The sequence below is a fragment of the Carlito syrichta genome, unplaced genomic scaffold, assembly GCF_000164805.1.
Source record: "Carlito syrichta isolate Samal-C Ts95f unplaced genomic scaffold, Tarsius_syrichta-2.0.1 Scaffold301930, whole genome shotgun sequence".
Lineage (NCBI taxonomy): Eukaryota > Metazoa > Chordata > Mammalia > Primates > Tarsiidae > Carlito > Carlito syrichta.
The window spans coordinates 384,058-400,333 of NW_007246026.1; the positions used below are offsets into that span (position 1 = coordinate 384,058).

Consider the following 16,276-nt stretch of genomic DNA (forward strand, 5'->3'; position numbering starts at 1 on the left):
ATACTTAGGGCACAGTCTAGGTTTTGAACAGTAGTGGGGCTGGGAAACAGCAGTAGGCACTCAGATAGTGGATTTCCAATGTTTTTAAAAAGACCTTCTTTCTCCCCAAAAAACTTTCTGGCCAAGTTCCAGGCCCCTTGCACAGCTCCCCAAATGACGGGGGAGGGGAATGGAAGAAATGGGAAGGCAGGCCCTCCCAGCAGAAGGCAGTCTTCTTTGGGCTCTTCCCGGAAATCAGCCCATTTAGGGGAAAGGCAGGAGTCAGGAAATGACCGATCCTGCCCCATTTCCCAGTACTTCTCACAGACTCCCCACCCAGGCCCTGCTCTGCTGGCAAGCACACCCAGCTGAGGGCCTTCCTGCCTCCCAGACACAGCCCAGGGACAACCACCAGAAACAGAAAAGAAGGCCACATTTATTCCGGTTCTTGAAGGGCCAGGCCTTTTATCGCCTCAGGGCGCTGGACTTACAGGCCTGTGCCCATTGGCGTGGCTGTCTGTCACCACGGGCAGGGTGCATGTCTCAAGACCAGGTGGTGCCTCAGCGAGGGAGAGGGAGAGGGCCCCCAAGGCGCTGGCCCAGCTGGCCTCAACCGCCCATTTTCTCAGCCTTAGGCTCAGTCAGACCAGGAGCAGAAGGAAAAGGAGGCTCTGTGTTGCCTGGGGCTGAGTGTGGTAACCCTGAGGAACCTGGAGAGAGCTATGTACAATGTGAAACGCTTTAAGAGGAAGGAAGACTGAGATGAGGTCGCTTGACCAGCAGCCTGGGAAACTCCAGGAGGCCTCCTCTCCTGTTTCCTGGAGAAAGAAGCCCTGTAAACCAGAGAGGGTGGGAGGGCCTATCTGAGCCTCTTCTCCCCATGGCCTAGCAGTACCTGAGCTCGGATAAGATAGAAAGGTCAACCCAGGCAGTGGCTGCTGCACTCTCTCCTGCGGGTCCTGACAGAGAAGGCCTCGGCTATGCTGCTTCCCGGGGAAAAGGCAGTAGAAGGTAATGCTGGTGATGTCTCCCGGCCACTGGCCGGGAGGGAGGTAGGCTGATGTGATGGGACCTTGTCTTGCTCTGGGTTAGGCCTCACAGTGCAGAAGGAGCAGTGTTTGGGTTATTTCAGTGCTTCAGGATGCCACACGCACCCCACAGAGCTCAGGCATCAGGAGCTGCTGGGACTCTGTTTAACCTGTAGGGGAGGGCACAGGTTAGCTTTGCCTGCAGACCACACCCCAGGGCCCAACATGGTCAACTTTCAGGAGCACTCCTCTTGTAGCATTCTTGTCCCCAACAAGAACTCTCTGAGTCTCATCTCTGACTATACATTAGGGTCACTTGGGAAGCTTATAAAAATCCCAGCTCTAAGTTACACCCAGAGTACACAGGCAAGACCCAGGCATTTGTACTTGTAAAAGCTCCCCTGGTGATTCCAACGTGCAGCCAGGGCTGGAAGGGGGGAAACGGAGTTCAAATGGGTTCATCTGGCCCTTTGGCTACAGCTCTGAATAAGGAAGTGAAAATTCACTAACATAAGTTTTGAGCTCTCTGTAAGTAGATTACATATCACAGATAGAAAAATTTATGTCGACACTAAAATTAGGACTTCCTGCCCAAAAGGGCTGTTTTAAAAAGTCTTTCCAAGAAGCTGTGGAATCTCCTCTTCATTTAAGAGGATGGATTCTCCTTTTGCTAGAATAGGACAGGGAGGCTATGTCTCCCTACCCAAGGACCCTCCGAAACTCAGGACGGGCCAGAAGTTCTGCTCCTGGTCTCCCTACCTCTTAGGATCTCAGACTGAAGTGACCTCTGGGAAATAATCAATATTTAATGTGTCCTTCCCTCCACATCCCACCCCTGCCCCAGGCACCTCACACAATCTCATTTTATTTAATCTCTATGGTAACACTATGAGGAAGGAATTCTTCTTCTTTTTTTTTTGAGTTGACGTCTCACTCTGTCGCCCAGGATGGAGTACAGTGGCATGATCACGGCTTACTGTAGACTTGACCTCCTGAGCTCAAGTGATCCCCCTGCCTCAGCCTCCTGAGTAGCTGAGACTACAGGCTTATGCCACTACATCTGGCTAATTTTTTTGTAGAGACAAAGCTATGTTGCCCAGGTTGACCTCGAACTCCTGGGCTCAAGCAGTCCTCCTGCTTCTCCTGCCTTGACCTCCCAAAGTGCTGGGATTACAGATGTGAACCACTGTGCCTGGCCAAGGCTCATATTTTAAAGGCTACAAGTGAACCCTACACCTCCTTGGGATGGAGACTCACTTGTGGACAAGGGTAAGCTCCAACAGGGCTGTTTGGAAAACTGACGTGTCAATCCAGCCCGCATGAGCAGGCACAGAGACGCTGCATCCTGTGCAGCAAGGGTGGCTTGGGGACTCAGCCGTCCAGGAACAGACGGGGACTCCTTACCGTTCGATGATGCGGTTGTTGTCCAGAAGGTCAGATGCCAGCAGCTTCATCCCCTCGCAAAGCTCCTGCATGCTGTCCAAGGCAGGGCAAGAGAGGCCCTGAGGCCAAAGTCGCACTGCCCAGACCTTTCCCCAGAAGGCCCACCCTCTTCTGTAACCCCACCGAGGTGGCCTCTTCATTCCTGCCTCCTAGGCCTGGCATGAGGCAAAATTCCTGGGGCGCTGGCTTCAGCACCCCTTCCACACACAGACACACACCTCTCTTTCTCAGACACTTACTGGAGAAGCAGGTCCATCGATGTAGGGCTGGGATAAGGAGCTACGGGGGATGGTGAGGCCTGAGGCCCCTGTGTTCTGTCCTGAAGGAGCTGGTGAGACAGTCGGTCAAGAATCTGAAGGGAAGTCAAGCTATGGTCAGAAATTGTGATCCAGCCTGTGTGTGGCTGGGCAGGGTAAGCACTGAGGAAGGGTAAGAAGAGGGGGAAAAAACTGCCCCAGCCTGCATCCCCAGCGTGCGCAGAATTCTCCAGATTTCCCAGGAGCTCTTCCCCCTCCCCGCCGCCTGGGAGTGCAGCTGACACAACCACCTTCATTCATCTGTGCTTGGATTGAAGGACGCAGACTGCCAAGTTCTCCTTTGTGTCTAACCTAAACCTCTTATGAGCCATGAACTGCAGAGAAGGGATGGGGCAGCCTGTCGCCAGTCTCTGAAAGGATGTGTTGCTGCATGTACCACATGCCAGAGAGGGCAGACGGAGCCACACTGGGCTCTCTAAGAAGCAGCCCTTCTCTGTTCCTTTTGGCAAGGTAAGTGGCTTCTCAGAGCTACCTGTGTGTCGGTCTCCTTGCAGAGAGCAGATCAGAAGACCATGGACAGTTCACATGGCCTCTCTTAGGAGCGGCCTTGGCGTCTCCCAGGCTGCACAGGACTGTGACACAGATGTCCCAGCATCCTGGAGCTTCTGTACCCTTCTACTGGAGACCACCAAGAAGTGCCTTCCAAGCTTCCTCTGTCCCCACCTCAGGGCACAGCTGTGGGTGGGAGACCTCCAACCCACATCAAAGTGCTTGGACTTGATCAAGTGGCCTGAATGTTCCTTCTGCTCCAGCACATCGAATGCCTCCCCCCAACAGCCCAAGGTGCTCCCAAAGACACACCTTGCTGAGGCTCTCCTGGGCTCCCTGGGCTTCTGTGTTGCAGGCGGCCACAGAACAGCCAACCAGGCGCAGGTGGTGTCTGGTCTCGTGCACCATCCTCAAGAGAGGTCAATAGTTAACATCAGAGCAGGACTCACTCCCACGCCCACCCAGCTGCTGTTTGTGAGCACACAGGCACAGACGGGACCTGGCATTGCCTCCCTCGTGACCTCTGCTCTTCCTGCACTAACCTCGATGCGTACCGGCCCACCACAGTAATGTAGATGGACACTTCTCATGGAGGCCAGGAGGGGCCATCAGGACCCTCATGGGGAGTGCTGGCAACATGCCTGTGGCTGGGGTCAGTGACACACGCCGGTTATGGTGAGCATGCCATCAGGCGAAGCTCCAGAGGCCAAGGATGGCCCACACCAGGACACTCAATGCGGGGTGCTGCCCGTGCTCCCACTTCTGGTGTGAATTCTCTCCTAAGTGGAGCTAATCAGCAAGAATGTGTGGTCCCTGAGGCCCAGAACTCTTAGACCGGTGGCTGGTCCTCAACCCTGGCTGCATTACAATCACCTGGAGGGGCTTTTCGTCACTATCCAACCCTCCTCCAGAGTGATGAAATCAGAATCTGGGATAGGGTGGGGGAGCTGAGATTCTGAGATGAGGGTGGGTGAGTGCCCAGGGCTCAGCCCCATAACAAGCCCTCAGGTCACACAGGCCTCAGAACCCGGCAGCACATGACAAACTGTCCCTTCTTCTCAGGAGGGGTAATGTTCACACAAGGAAGGGTGGGAGGACAGGCCTTGTCTGAGAAGAGAGATCCTAAAACTCCTGAAGGGGACAGTGTGACAGAGGGTTCTGTTTAAGGGCCACTGCCACCTGTCCTTATCCTAGAGGGGTTGTTTGTTCACCCCAAAGAGGAGGTTTCCCAGCACAGCCCACTGGGACAATAGAAAAAAACTGCAGATTTTAGAGGCAGACACACTCAAATACTAGTCTGCCACTTACTAGCTGTGTGATCTTGAGAAAGACACATGTTCTCTGGGCCTCAGCTTCCTCATCTGTGAATAGGGTGATAATATCTACAGCATAAGGTCAATGTTGTAAGATTAGATAAGTGAATGTATAGAAATCACCCAGCAGGCCAAGTGAGTGGCTCACACCTGTAATCCCAGCACTTTTAGAGGCCAAGGCAGAGGGATACGTAAGCCCAGAAGTTTGAGACCAGTCTAGGCAATATAGTGAGACTTTGTCTCTGCAAAAAAATCAAAAAATTAGCTGGGCGCGGTGGCACATCTGTAGACCCAGTTACTCGGGAGTCTAGGGTGGGAGGACTGAGCCCAGGAGCTCAAGGCTACAGTGAGCCGTGATCATGCCACTGTACTCCAGCCTGGGCAACAGAGTGAGACCCTGACTCGAAAGAGAGAGAGAGAGAAAGAGAGAGAGAGAGAGGAAGGAAGGAAGGAAGGAAGGAAGGAAGGAAGGAAGGAAGGAAGGAAGGAAGGAAGGAAGGAAGGAAGGAAGGAAGGAAAGAAAATAATAGAAATCACCCAGCAGACTGCCCAGTCCATCCGGGTACACAAAGCACTCATCTCCTCACACTCCTTCACCAGCTCCTCCCTCCTAGTCAGAGCCCCACAAAGCCCAGGGTCCTCTAAGGCATGGAAGAACCAAGCCAGGCCCTGGGCTGCACAAGCTCAGGAGGAGCTGTTACCTCATTCGCTTGCCATGGGTGACCAGGGACGCCTGATACTTCTGCACACACTCCTCCTGGAACACCTGCAGGAGCCTTTTGGCTAGATGACTAAAATTCACCCTAAAAAGACAGGGAAACCAAGACACAGAGATGAGCAGCCAAGGTCACGTGTGCACAGCCCAGCATCCCTCGGTCTCCATCATCACTTTGTCATAAATGCCCAAGCCCTGGATCCACGGTAGGGCGAGGTCTCTGGGGAAGGAGAAGAGAATGGTCACACACTTGAACTGTGAAGGCCAGAGGGGCCAGCAAAGCCCATGCATCAACAGGGAGACACGGGAACTGGACAACGGGCAAACTTAGTCCCGGGGAAGGGAAGGAAAGGAGAAACAGTCATGAAATGAGAGGTGTGTGTGTGTGTGTAGGGAGTCACAGGTAGGTGTAGAGCTGGGGAAGTGAATCTCCAAACAACCATTAAATCGCGGAGGGCCTCTTGGACGATGAGACTGTCTGGGTCACAGGGGAACAGAGGGAGGCGCCAGAGAAGGTCCAGGCAGAGGTCAGAAGCAGGAAGTGGTAAGTGGTAAATCACGAGGACAATTAGAGAAAGGAATCCTGCAAACAATCTCGATACTAGAAATAATTCCAGCTACATCAAGATTGCTCTGACAAGCCTCCCTCCGACTATGCAAACTGCCTCCGCTGACCCCAGATAACCTGCTCAGACACAGCTACTCCTACTCAGCGAGAGCCTGGGAGCGAGCCCTTCACCGCCTCTTGTCTAACAGGAGAATCGCTCTGCCCTGAGGACACCTGCCCTCCTGCCACCCACCCATCCCTGCCAACAGACAAGCCACTCACTTATCCAGCTTGTGAATCTGCTCCTCATTGTAGCCAAGCCCTGAAGGAAACAGACAGGACGCGTGTCACCTATTCAGTCAGTTCACAAACCAGAGTGCCGCCAGGGTTGGGGGATAACTACAAAGATGTGACAGCCAGGCCTGGGCCCTGCTTCCAAGAGCTTGTGGCCCCTGGAGCCAGGAAGGGCCGAGGAGTGAAACAAGCATTAACTGATTAGGACAAGGCACAGGTTGAAGAAGCTTGGAGAAACTGCCTCAGGGCTCCAGAGGAAGGCATGCCTGCAGCGCAGGGCATGGGGAGATGGGGGCTGCTTGGGTGGGTAGCAGTATGGGCCTTGAAGGACACTTGGTCAGACACGACCCCATTCCTGAACATTCACGCTACAGGCAGTGCCACACAGGCTCTGCAGCAAGGAGATGGAAAGGCCAGGCTATCACCTACCTCCCTTCTGTCCAGCCACTTTTGCCCAAAAGGCTTCTGAAGTGTCTGTCCACGGCTTTGGCTGCCTCCTGAAGGGCCCTGATAGTCATGTACTAGGGAGATGCTGCCCCCTCCTGGGCCTCCAGGGTCATGGCAGCCCCAACATGAAATGAGGAAACAGGTTTGTTTTATCCCCATTCTCCTCCCCTAATGACAGACTCCCCCTCCTGGGCCCCGCACTGAACTGGCTGAGAACACTCTGAGGTCCCAGGGCTCTGGGACAAGTCCCAGCCCTGCCTCCCACGGGCAGGTGGTGGCTGGCAAGTGATTCTGCCCCCTTGAGCCTTTTTTCTCCAGACTCATGTGAGGACAAGGGAGACAGTGCTAAATGACATCTTTTATCAGTGTCAAATGATGTCTTTTAACACTTGGGGTGTTAACAGTTAAGAATTCTTTTTTAAATTTTTAATAAAGAATTCTTAAAGGCCAATGGAAGTAAAACTCCTTTGAGGCTGTAAAACAGGTTAAAAGCAGTTGGACCAGGCAACCCCCTCGGGTCCCCTCCCACTGTGGAAGCTTTTCTGTCCTCTCAATAAATCCTGCTTTCAAAAAAAAAAAAAAAAAAAAACAGTTTGATCTAGATTTCTTGGGCTACTTAACCTTTCTGTGTCTCGGTTTTCTCATCCATAAGATGGGGAGGGTAATGGTGCCTAGAGTTTTTATGAACATTCTCTCACTTAAGAACACACAGCCCTCAGGACGGTGCCTAGCACAGGGATCCCCAACCCCCAGCCGTGAACTCGTACTGCTCTGTGGCCTGTAAGGAACCTGGACTGCACAGCAGGAGGTGAGCAGCAGCGAGCAGAGCTCCTCCCGTCAGATCAGTGGAAGCATCTCATAGGAGTGGGAACACTATCGTGAACTGCGCATGTGAGGGATCTCGGTTGCCCACTCCTTATGGGAATCTAGTGGCTGATGATCTGCTGGAGCTGAGGTGGCAATGCTGGCACTAAGAGCAGCTGCAAATGCAGACTAACATCAGCAGTGAGGATTGACTGCACACCTCCCATCCCATCTATGGAAAACTTGTCTTCCACACAACTAGTCCCAGATGCCAAAAGGGTTGGGGAATGCAGGCCTAGCACAAAAGAGGGGCCCAGAAGGCTGCATGACAGAATCATGGAATTCCAGCCATGGAGGCAGAAAAGCATCCACGAAATTGCAGCAAAGGAGGCCACCTGGATGTAAGGCCAACCTTGCCGAGCCCCAAGGTCCCCGCTGGTTTCTGGGAACAGAAGAGTCTTGCTTTTCCCATCTCCTGGGGATCTAGCCCCATGGCTCCAAGGCCAGACTCAGAGGCAGGCGTGCCCAAGGAGCGAGGGTTATGTTCTAGAGCTGTCTGTCCAATGGGGACCAACAGACACACGTGGCCACTGAGCACTTAATATGCAGCTAAAGAACTGAATTTTAAATTTCATTTAATTTATATTAACTTAAAGCTTAAATTAACTTAAAGCTTAAAATGGAATGAGTGTAAAATATTCTTCCCACTAAACACAGCTTTATTGTTTTGATTATAAACAATGAAGATGATATTTCACTGGGGTAAAAATTGACCTTTTCAATGTGCAAAATATACATGGGATTTTGAAGACTTGGCGCAAACAGTCCCATAAAGTATCCCCTTAGTACTTTTGTTTATATTGATTACTCCCTGAAATGACACTTTAGGTATATTGAGTGGAATAAAATATAAAATTAAAATTAATTTGACCTGTTTTTACTTTTAAAATGTGGCTACTAGAAGGCTTTAAAGTTACATATGAGAGGGGACCCCCCCAAGATGGAATTTATTTATTAAAAATTGTGTATTTATTCTTATATGTTTAAACTCCAGTCACCTTCAAAGTACTCTCCACTGATGCAGTACCCCATTGAGACGCTTTTTCCACTGCTCAAAACAGTTTTGAACTTGTCAATTTTGATGCCTTTTAGTGCGTCTCGTTTTTTGTTTCACCTCTTCCATATTAGCAAAACTTTTCCCTTTGAGGAATTTTTCATCAGGAAAACAAAACAAAAAAAGTCACTCGGGGTGATATCGGCTGGATAGGGAGGGTGGGGCATGGAGGTCATCCTATTTTTGGTTCAAAACTGCTGAACACTCAGATGTGGGCAGATGCACTCGTCAATTGCCCATCATGAAATGGGTAAATGCATCTCAAAAAGAAAAAAAATTAACTGAAGCCGAACACAGCCTGTCACAACGCTAGCCAGTACACTAATGCTGATGAGTTCCTAAAACACTGACCTAGGAGGGGAAGCCTGTACTGCCAGAGGCCCACCCTCCAAAAGATAATTGCGGGTTTTGGAGAGTCCTCCCTTGTATGTGGCCATCACGATATTTCTACTGGGGACAGTGGTTTTTAGATAATCCCAAGGACAGAAGAGAATCTGAGGCCAGGCATGTTGGCTCACACCTGTAATCCCAGCACTTTGAAAGGCCAGGGCAAGAGGATTGCTTGAGCCCCGGAGTTCAAGACCAGCCTGGACAACATAGTGAGACCTTGCCGCTACAAACAAAATTTTTAAAAAAATTATCCAGGCATGGTAGCACATGCCTGTTTTCCCAGCTATTCAGGAGGCTGAGGCAGAAGGATCACCTCAGCCCAGGAGGTTGAGGCTGTAGTGAGCTGTGATCATGCCACTGCACTCTAGACCTGGGCGACAGAGTAAGACCCTGACTCAAAAAGAAAGAGAGTTCAGAAATCAAGCCCAAGACCTTCAGTCTTCAGATTAGGAAAGGTTTGGGGCATGGGAGAGGACAGAGAGGGTCGGTTCCTGGTGTGTTAATTCCCCAGACAGAAGAGTCGACAAGTCCCTCCCCAAGCTCCCTGCATCCCCCCCCCACAGTCCTCCCCCAGGGTTCCACCCTGGCCCTGCCCCATGATGGCAGTCACCTCAGGCCAGCAGCTTCCCACCCCTGGGCCTGGGAATGGGCTGCCCCTGCCCAGAGACTCTGTGAGGATTAGCAGATAATGCAGCCAAGACGCCAGGCCTAGTGATGAAATGGGATTCCTCCCCGCTTTTCTGGAAAGCCTGGAGACCTCAGTGCCCCAAAGACACAATGGATGGGGAAATTATCTTACTGTAAAGTGCCCTGCCGAGGTGAAGGATTTCCTTCCAGGACCATCCCTTCTAGATCACCCAGGACCCAGTCCACGGAGCCCCCCACCCATGTAGTCCAAGCCTCTTATGAGGCAGCAGGCACGGTGTGAAGGGCTTCATGTCCCTGCCTTAGACCGGGGCACCATCCACTTAGTGAGCCTCCAGCAACCCGATGAAGCATAAAATAACCAGAGGGAGGGAAGGAAGGAAGAAGGGAGAGAGGGAGAACACGAGGAGGATTTTGCCCTTCCCACTGCTCACCTGGTCTCATCCTAGATTTCTTGAACTGTTTGAAGATGAGGTTCATCTTGTCCAAACAACACTGAACCTGCTGGATACTGTGGGCAGGAGACAGGGAGCAGGTGTCATAGAGAAACGGGTGAGGGAGCAGATGGGAATGGGGAGGAGTTGTCTCCCTGCAGAAGGAGCCTCGCTGCCACAGTTTTGGGGGGCCAGCCCAGGAATAAGGGTGGCTATCCAGTCTCTAAGCTTATTTGAGACCCCTTGGAGCCAGCCAGTCATCACTTATCCTCATGACTCTCTCTCTCTCTCTCTCACACACACACACATACACACTCCATGAGTTACTCTAAAATACAAATTAAAAAAATACAGAGGTGAGAGGGAGAGGCCAAGCAAGACAGGCCTCTGGGAGGTGGCCTTTGCTACACAAGAAGACATAAGAATAGACCCCAGGAAGGAGCTGAGGTTCCTGAAACCCAAGAGCATCTGGCATTGAGAACTGGAGATGGAGTGGAGCGGAAACCTCTGATCATCTGGAAAGGGCAAGCAGGTATAGTTCCTTGGTACACTCAATGCCTGGTATGAAGAAGAAATTCAACACAAATAAAGAACCCACAATCCGCGTTTACAACAAGCATGAACAACAATCCTGCCTGGAGGCAGGGGAATCTGGAGGCCTGGGGTTTAAGGTCATTATTGTTTCTTCCTTCCCCTCTTCAGGCTGGATATACACACTGCTAGAGAAGTCGGCCGTGTGGGAGGAGGTCTTCCTCACCCCCGGGTCTGCCTGTGCAGCTCCACGTTCTCCCTAAAGCACCTCCAAGCGGCCCCATCTAGCTATTTCGGGAGCTAGTCTCTGGGCAGAGCACAAGCCTGTCCCCGGGCTCTGCCAGCCCCAGGGGCCTGCCCTCCCGAGAACGTGAGGGCGAAGGACCAGGTGGCTGGATGGGACCTCAGACCTACAGTCGTCATCCGGAAGGCTCGGGCCAAATGTGTTCTGAATTCAGAATTGCCTTCTGGTTTCAAAAAGGAAATCCAGTGCACACACAAGATGTGGTGGTGCGCCCCTGCCAGGATCCCAGGCAGCACCTCCTAACCAAACACGTTCACGTCTTCAGAGAACCAAAAGATACTCTAAGCGGGTACATCAAGTCCAGAAAGAGCCTCATGTCAGGGTAGCCAAAACAGTACGATAAAACCCCATAGTTTTCGGAGTTTTTGAATGTAGGATTCAGGACACGGGGCGATGGCAGAGTGGGCAAGGGGGCAGCGGCTCCACATGCATCAGACTGTGGGATGGGTGGGCATTTTGATGGCTGTGAAAGGGAGAATGGGGTTTTAAAGGCTGTAAATCCCTGCTTGGAGTAGGCCAAGAGCACAGGCTTTGGGGGTGGACAGACCAGGCCCGAAGTCCGCCTCTGTCATTTGCCACTGACTGGCTGTGACTCAGGACAAATTAGCCTCTCTGGGTGAGCTTCCTCTTCTATAAAATGGACAACATGGCAGCACTATGATTGTTTGGAGGATTCAATGAGATGCTATGAGAGGACCTAAGCAAGGGCCTGACAGATACAAGGAACCAAACAGTTTATTTTCTCTGAATTATCTCAGTAACTACTGAGATTCCTAACTCGCTCTGCCACCTGCCAGATGGGGCAGGACCACAGGCCCTTTCCTCCTGCTGGCGGGTCTCAGGGGAGGGTCTTGCCCATTCTGCGATCTCCCACTGCTCCCCCACTCCCTAGTGCCCTGGCCAAGGGAGGGGAGAAGGAGGGCTGACTTCCACAAAGCCTGAGGACCCTTCGAGCTGCACACCCCACCCCCACCCCACAAAGAAGGAAAATCCCACAGACCTTCTGTCCTCATGTACCTGATCCCGGCTGTTCGCCAGCTCGGAGCTCAGGTTGTTCAGGCTCGTCTGGGTCTCTGTGATGTTTTGGGAACATCTGGAGAGGACCTCAGCCAGCTGCGGGGCAGAAGGGCAGAACCCCATGAGACCTCAGCTCGCTCGGGGCACTGATGGGCAGGCTGACTGGACCACTGGTTCCCCCAGGTTCGATCAAGATAAGCCCATGGCCCACCCAGCCTCACTCACAGTCCGCAGCCTGGACCTCAGCTCTGCTACCTCCTTCAGTTCCTGGAGATCAGGCGTTCCTGCCACGCTGCTGAACCTCGAGGGAAGCAAGGAGAAAGGCCACGTTTGGGGGCTTCGGAGGCGGCGGAGGTGGCGGGCAGAAAGCTCAGTGACCGCATGCTCAGCATGGCACCTCTGGCACAGTCATGCTAGCTGGCGAAGTCTCTGGGGAGTTCTGTGTTTGGGACAAAGGAACCAGCCTAAGAGGTCCCTACTCACCCAGGGGTGACATTGTTGACCATCATCAAAAATAAAGATTGAGGCGGACTGAAACACCTTGAATCATTGAAAATTCACAAACCCACGATGTAAGGCAGCTATTAATAAACTCCTTACCCAGAAAATTTGTAACTAAAGGGAAAGAATGAAATTCCTATATTTTTTGAGAGCCAAGAGCTTATTGATGAGAGAAAAGCTATATTTTGTAGACTATCAGTCAACAATGTGCCAGAACTTGGAACATTAGCATCCTGCTACCCATACACTTATTCATGTGGACGTAGTGTTAAAATCAACAATGAGGCCAGGGGCTATGGCTTACGCCTGTAATCCCAGCACTTTGGGAAGTGGGGCAGGAGGATGACTGGAGGCCAGAAGTTTGAGACCAGCCTGGGCAACATAGTGAGATCCTGTCTCTACAAAAAACAAAAACAAAACAAAAACAATCAGTAGGTGTGGTGGCATGCACCTGTGGTCTCAGCTACCCAGGAGGCTGAGGTGAAAGGATTGCTTGAACCCAGGAGTTTGAGGCTACAGTGAGCTATGATCATGCCACTACACTCCAGCCTGGGTGACAGTCTCAAGAAAAAGGGAAAAATGATGAATAATTAAGGGGGCACATTTGCATGGTAACAAGGTCACCTAGTACTGCTTTTTGTCTTTTGGTTTGCAGGGAGAATGGAATGACACAGTAAAGAAATCAGGCTGCTACCATCCGATGGCATGTCAACCTGAAGTACCCAGCATCATCTACGATGTATTCTAGCAAAAGTGTCACTTGAATCCACCCAGTCTCTGTAACTCCCCATTTACAGACAATGCCAGTAAAGCCAAACAACTCCAAGATGAAACTCTAGCCGCGTCCAGAAGAGGTGGGACGATGGACCTGGTTCCCTCAACATGCCAGTGTCAAGAAAAACGGAGGGGAAACAGTTTGTGCTACATTACAATAGACTTAAGGAACAAAACAACCAGATACACAGTGTGGTCTTGGACTGCATCCTGGTTTGGACAAAGCCAGCTGTAAAAGGAAATTTGGAGGATAATTAGGAAAATCTGAATATGAATGGGCACCAGATGAGACAAGAATGTATTGACATGGAGGGGAGAGCTCATTAGCTGAGAAAGGCAGGTTAAAAAACAGCAGGTTCACAATAATCTCATGTGGGTTGATATATGTACTTTTATAATAGAAACATATCCAGAAGGATACATACTACTGAGGTGTGATAACCTATCTCTGGGTGGTAGGACACGGTCTTTTTACTTTCTTATTTTTGCTTTACCTATATTTTGTAACTTTCTACCATGAGCATACACATTTTTAGTAACAACAACAATTTTTAAAAGTATCAGGCCAGGCACAGTGGCTCACACCTGTAATCCCAACACTTTGGGAGGCCAAGGCAAGAGGATTGCTTGAGCCCAGGAGCCCGAGACCAGCCTGGGCAACATGGCAAGACCTCATCTCTACAAAAAAAAATTTAAAAATCAGCTGGACGTGGTGGTGCGCACCTGTAGTTCCAGCTACTCGGGAGGCTGAGGTGGAAGGATCACCTAAGCCCGGGAGGTCGAGGCTGCAGGGAGCCATGATCATGCCACTGCACTCCAGCCTGAGTGACAGAGAAACCCCAACTGAAAACAAAAGTATCCTGTATATTCTGACTTGGGAATGAAGGAGCAGAGGAAGAAAAAGGAGGTGAGTAAAGAGAGAACTGGGAGTGAACTGGAAGCTCTGTGAGGGCAGGGGTGCTGTCTGCTTTGCTCATCAGACATCTGTGCTTAGTGCATAGCGGTTACTCAGCGCATGGTTGTGGGAGGAATTGCTGAGTGCACAGTTGGATTTTAGGGCGTGGAATACTTGATGGCAGAAGCGGCTGACCCAATCCAACTGGACAGGGGAGTCAGGAGACACGGGTTTGAGTCCTAGAGCTGGTGGCCACGCTTGCTATCTGCCCGACCTTCAGGCCTCAGGCTCTTCATCCACAATACGGGGAGACACATTTCCTGCCTGCTACCTAGCAAGGTATGTGAGGGGATCCAACGGGGTCTCAGAGATGATGGTCTTGACGGGAAAGCACACTTCCACGAACACACACTGTCTCTGCTGGTGAGCGGGGAAGCCCGGGGAATCCCGAAGCAGTCCCGCCTGCAGGAGGCAGTGGCTGCCAAGGAGGCCCAGGGAGCTTCAGGACAAAGGCGAGGCTGCCCTGCCAAGGAAGCCTGCCTGAGGAGCTGGAGGCAGGGGGAGCACAGTGTGGGAGAGGCCACTTGGCACCAGGTGCTTGGGCTCTTCCCCGGGACACTCAGCTCATGAAGAGACCCAGCTCCACAGGGGAGGAGCCAGTGGCCTCAGGCCCTAAGAGACTCAGAAGGTCTCCTAGGTCTTATTTTGAAACGAGGGAGTTGAGAGGCCTCAGAGATCAATCAGCCTCTCATTTCAAAAACGAGGACACAGATGCCCAGGCAAGCGGAGGTGACAGTGGCCTGGGGTCACTGGGAGTTAGCGAAGAGATGGCGGTTGGCCCCTGACTCAGAACTCTCTCTGCTCTCCATCCTCCTCCTCGACAGGAGGCTGACATCTGTTTTGAAGCAGGTCCTTGCCTGACCGGAGTTTTCCAGACATGCCATGCCTCAGAGGCCTCAGAGCCTGTGGGGAAGCAGCAGCCAGCAGACGCCAGGGCTCCAGACCCGGCCCAGGTGTCCTCCCCAGATGCCTGTTGGTTCAGGGCAAGTGGGCAGACCCCCCAAGGCCTTCTCTACAGCTCTCTTTCTGGATCCAGAACCTACAACTACTGGTCATTTTATTGGGGTCTGACCTCCCTCTAGCTGGACACTCCAGAACCCCCCTGCATTCTCTCCTCTCTTCTCCACCCACACATCCGTCCCTGTCTGACTTCACTCCGGGATATTTGCCACCATGACTGTGGCTTCAACAAACTTCAACAGCACCCACTCTGTCTCTCCAACATAGCCCTCTTCTTCTCTGTCTCTGCACAGACCTTCCCACCTGATGTGTTCTCCTTCCTTCTAGCCTTAAAAGCCTCATCTTCCAGGAAGGCCTCCGTGGTTGCCTCTACCTATCTCTAGTCTTCTTCTACTCAACCATCCCACCAGCCCTCACATGCCTGGGAGGGAATAACTGCTCTGGGGGAAGCATGGGCCTCTCTGCATGACACGATGCCACACTTACCCCTGCAGCCCCGCCTGCACCCTGGACAGAGCTCTGCTTGAAGGAGATTCACTGGCAGTGCTGCTGACTGACCCCCGCTCTGCGTCCCTGTCTGAAGGGGGCTCAGCCAGGACAGGGACTCCATCCCTGTCATCTGGAGAGGCTTCCCTTCCACCTCCTGCACCCACACCCCCACCTCCCAGCTGCCCGGTCATCAGCCTGGCTCCTGCCAAGCCCCAGGAGACACACAAGGCTGCAGTGAAACCCACAGCTGGGAAACTCCCCGGACCTCCCTGAGGACGGGGGCCAGCGGATGGTGGGAGGAGGGGGACTTCGGGCGTGGTGGCAGCCTGATCTTCTGTCCCCAAAGACTGCAGCCACCTGGCGTCCCTAGGCTGCAGCGGCCCCGGCTCTCACCCGCACCATGGCCCCAGGCTTGGCGCAGGGTGAGCCTTCTAAAACACCCCGAGGAGGGCCTGGTGGGACAGAGGCCCCTTCCTGGGGCGAGGAGGCAGCCCTGGAACCCGGAGAGCCCGTGGGGCTGTGAGCCTCCTCCCCCCAGGGGCACCGTCGGGAGTATCAGAGGCGAGGAACAGAAGGAGAGAGAAGGGCCGAGGGTCCCGGCGGGCCTGGGCAGGACACCCACCTCTCGGTGCCCAGGCTGCTGCTGAGGAAGAGGAGGGCCGTCCGCGCGACCTCCAGAGTCCGCCTGCATGTGGCCTGCAGCACCTCCCTGCCCGGGAAGCCTGAGTCAGAGTCACCTCGACCAGGGACCGAGGGTGGGAGGGGCTGAGAGCGTCGTGCACGTGG

The 16,276-nt window shown here is 52.6% G+C and overlaps 1 protein-coding gene across 2 annotated transcripts in view; it reads right to left on the minus strand.

Annotated features, from left to right (window-relative positions):
* Positions 1–1,073: 1,073 nt before the first annotated feature.
* Positions 1,074–16,276, minus strand: part of IKBKE (inhibitor of nuclear factor kappa B kinase subunit epsilon) — a 22,435-nt gene continuing 7,232 nt past the window's right edge. The window contains exons 11-20 of one of the 2 annotated variants that reach the window (XM_021711206.1): positions 16,113–16,230; positions 12,037–12,112; positions 11,795–11,907; positions 9,960–10,036; positions 6,114–6,153; positions 5,271–5,372; positions 3,569–3,665; positions 2,690–2,802; positions 2,412–2,483; positions 1,074–1,177 (exon numbers count right to left, since the gene is read on the minus strand). In XM_021711206.1, coding sequence (XP_021566881.1) covers positions 1,144–1,177; positions 2,412–2,483; positions 2,690–2,802; positions 3,569–3,665; positions 5,271–5,372; positions 6,114–6,153; positions 9,960–10,036; positions 11,795–11,907; positions 12,037–12,112; positions 16,113–16,230 — 842 coding nt within the window. In that variant the 3' untranslated portion in view covers positions 1,074–1,143. Of the gene's footprint in view, positions 1,178–2,411; positions 2,484–2,689; positions 2,803–3,568; positions 3,666–5,270; positions 5,373–6,113; positions 6,154–9,959; positions 10,037–11,794; positions 11,908–12,036; positions 12,113–16,112; positions 16,231–16,276 lie in introns of those variants that run through there. The other variant, XM_008055701.2, reaches the window with a different exon arrangement.